General features: G+C 29.5%; 1 protein-coding gene across 1 annotated transcript; it reads right to left on the reverse strand.

The window, feature by feature from the left end:
- Positions 1–2,461, reverse strand: LOC130809651 (dof zinc finger protein DOF2.5). Its single transcript, XM_057675398.1, has 2 exons — positions 2,187–2,461; positions 1–1,514 (listed from the first exon to the last, which is right to left on the reverse strand). Exons 1-2 carry the CDS (start codon positions 2,214–2,216, stop codon positions 420–422), a joined length of 1,125 nt encoding a protein of 374 aa, XP_057531381.1. The 5' UTR covers positions 2,217–2,461; the 3' UTR covers positions 1–419.
- Positions 2,462–2,810: the final 349 nt, after the last annotated feature.

The following is a 2,810-nucleotide window of genomic DNA, read 5'->3' on the forward strand; positions in this document are numbered from 1 at the left end:
GAACTCCAAATTAAAAGACTATTACAATATCAATAGTGTGATTATCATCAAATACAACAATTAAGATGTACCCCTCTATATATATGTTAGTTTTAATTTTTTTTAAAAAAAAACAAATTCACCAACCATATACTCAAAATTAAACTAAAGATAAATACACTACTTCATCTATCCCTCTCATTTTGCACCTGGTATAAAATGGTTAAAATTTAGTAGAAATAGTGAAATTGAGTTGGAATAGTGGACAGAAATGAGCTGTTAAGATGAAAAGAGATTATAAGTTCGTAGAAGAGATTAAAAGAATAAGAGTGAGACTATAGCTAAAAAAAAAGGGTGCAAAATCAGTAAGACAAATTAAAATGAAAACTGGTGCAAAATAAGAGGGATATGGAGAGCATGTAATAAATCACTAAAAAATTTTACCATGTTCCACCACCTAACATGCCACTCCAATATTCAGTTGTTGGCCCTTGATTATGATGATGATGTTGATGATCATTTTCTGATTTGTTGGTTTCATGATCAATCTCATGATGATGATGATGATGGGGAGGAGGAGTTGTTGTGGGTGTTGAGGTTGCTAATTTGTTCATATCAGCAAAAGGAAAAAAAAGCCTAGCAGCATTATTATCTCCTGATCCAACCATACTATTATGATCATTTTGAGGTGAAAATACATTCAAATTAGGCTTAAAATCTTGTAAATTAGGAAACCCAGATGGATAAAGTGTATTTGAATCTGGCATAGGCATTGGAACAAAAGGATTTAAGCTTCCCCTTGTAGCAATTCCAGTTCTAAGAAGATCAAGAGCTGAAATTGGGGTAGAAGAAGTAGTAGTATTACATGAATTATTACTATTATTAGTAAGGTTAAGGTTATTATTATTATCATTATTATTATTATTATTATTATTATTATTATTATTATTGTTATTATTAGTAATATTCATTATGTTAATGGGTTCATGATTTTGATCATTGTGAAAAATACCTTGGATAGGGAAAGCCAAGTTAAGATCTTGACCTTCTAAAAATTTAGGGTTTTGGGAGGCAGTAATCAGGTGTGATAAGGAACTTGGTGGATTTAAATCAGGGATGATTTTAGTGGGTATTGATGATGGGTTTGATGTGGATGATGGGTTTGATGATGATGATGAGCATGATCTTTTGTTCTTCCTTGAACCTCCCCCTACAGGAACATTTCTCAAAGATCCACCTTGAGTCCAATACCTTCTACAAGTCTTGCAAAAATACCTTGGTTGAGTAAGGCTATAATTGTTGTAGTAACAAAACTTTGTGTTGGTAGAATTACATCTTGGACAATTCAAGTTTTGATCTTTTTGTGGCCTTGCTCTTCTTTGATCTCCTACTACTTGTGTTGTTGATGATGCCCTTGAATTATTGTTGATATTTGGAGGATTATTTGTATTGTTATTGTTCATATCATTATTGTTGTTGTTTGGGATTTGTGGTATTGCTAATTCCTCCACTGGCCTTGAATAACCACCTACTTGCTAATTTTATCATCCCCACAAAAAAAAAAAAATTAAAGTGAGTTTAAAAATTTGTCACTTCATTTTACGTAGTATAAAAATTTATAGGGATTAGATGAGTAAAATAATTTTGAAAAAACATTTCTACATTAAGTAGCAAATTTAAATGGATGGATAGAGAAATTAAAGTTTAATTTATTATGTTATGCTATAGGTTTATAATGATACTTTTGATTTGGGGATTGAATTAAAAAGGAGATAGATCATAAAAGAAAGTTAAGAACAATAACAAACAAACACATAATAATTACTAATATTACCTTTTTATATCTAAACACCCTTTTTGAAAAGTTTTATTACATGTTTCAAGAACAACAAAACAATAAAGAAAAGAAAAGGTGAAGAAAGGCATGGAAATGACTCCATTAAACATCTTTCAAAGAAAAGTTTCATGCATATACAACCAAATTTATATCACCAAAAAGGTTTTTTCTTTTATGAAAAACACTTTAATTAATTTTAGATCTTTTGGGTATTATTTTTCATAATTTAACCTCCTAGCTAAAAACCCTTTACATAATTATAAAAAATAAACTTATTATTATAAATATTATTTTGTATTTGTTAAAGAAAGTATATATAATAAAAGTAGTAATTAAGAGAAGTAGTTGATGAGCATATATAGTAACATACCTGTGGGTGTGGCCATTGAGCAGCATCCATGAATCCAAAGTGAGAAAGAAAAAGGTGAAGAGAAAAGCAAGCAAAGATGATGTCTTTTGGGATGGAAAAGAGAGAAAGAAGAGAAAGGGAGAAATATTTGAGGTGCTTTTAATTTGTCTTGAAATGAGATGGACTTAATTGTGCAAGAAAGAATGTTTGTGATTGTTTGTGTTATGGCTTTATGTGTAGCCCTTTCACTTTATGATGTAAGATACAACTATACTAAGTCTTTTTTTTTTTTATTTTTTTTTTATGTATGTTCCTAGCTACTTCTTTTATGTACATTTACTATTCTTGCTCTAGTTTTATTAGGGTAGGTTGAGCAAAGGGGAAGACTAACTATCTTGCTAGGTGAGCATTGAGCTTCATTATGAGGATCATACTTGAAAAAGGTGGTACTTGCTCTAAATAACACAAAATCTTATTCTCATTGCACTAATTAAATACAATTAACATAATGTTGTGTTTGGAAACTCTGATTTTATTTGAAAATTAAAAATTGACTGAAATTTAGTATTTGACAAATCTAAAAAGTTTAAATTTGGATTTGAACTGATTCAACTCTGTGTTTAAGGTAATTAAAGATGATAATTT

The sequence above is a fragment of the Amaranthus tricolor genome, chromosome 4 (genome assembly GCF_026212465.1).
Source record: "Amaranthus tricolor cultivar Red isolate AtriRed21 chromosome 4, ASM2621246v1, whole genome shotgun sequence".
In the NCBI taxonomy this organism is placed as follows: Eukaryota; Viridiplantae; Streptophyta; class Magnoliopsida; order Caryophyllales; family Amaranthaceae; genus Amaranthus; species Amaranthus tricolor.

Coding starts and splice junctions, on each gene's coding strand:
- LOC130809651 (XM_057675398.1), bottom strand. CDS start 2,216: ATGGATGCTGCTCAATGGCCACACCCACAG. Junction 1,515..2,186: donor CTCAATGGCCACACCCACAG/GTATGTTACTAT, acceptor TGATAAAATTAG/CAAGTAGGTGGTTATTCAAG.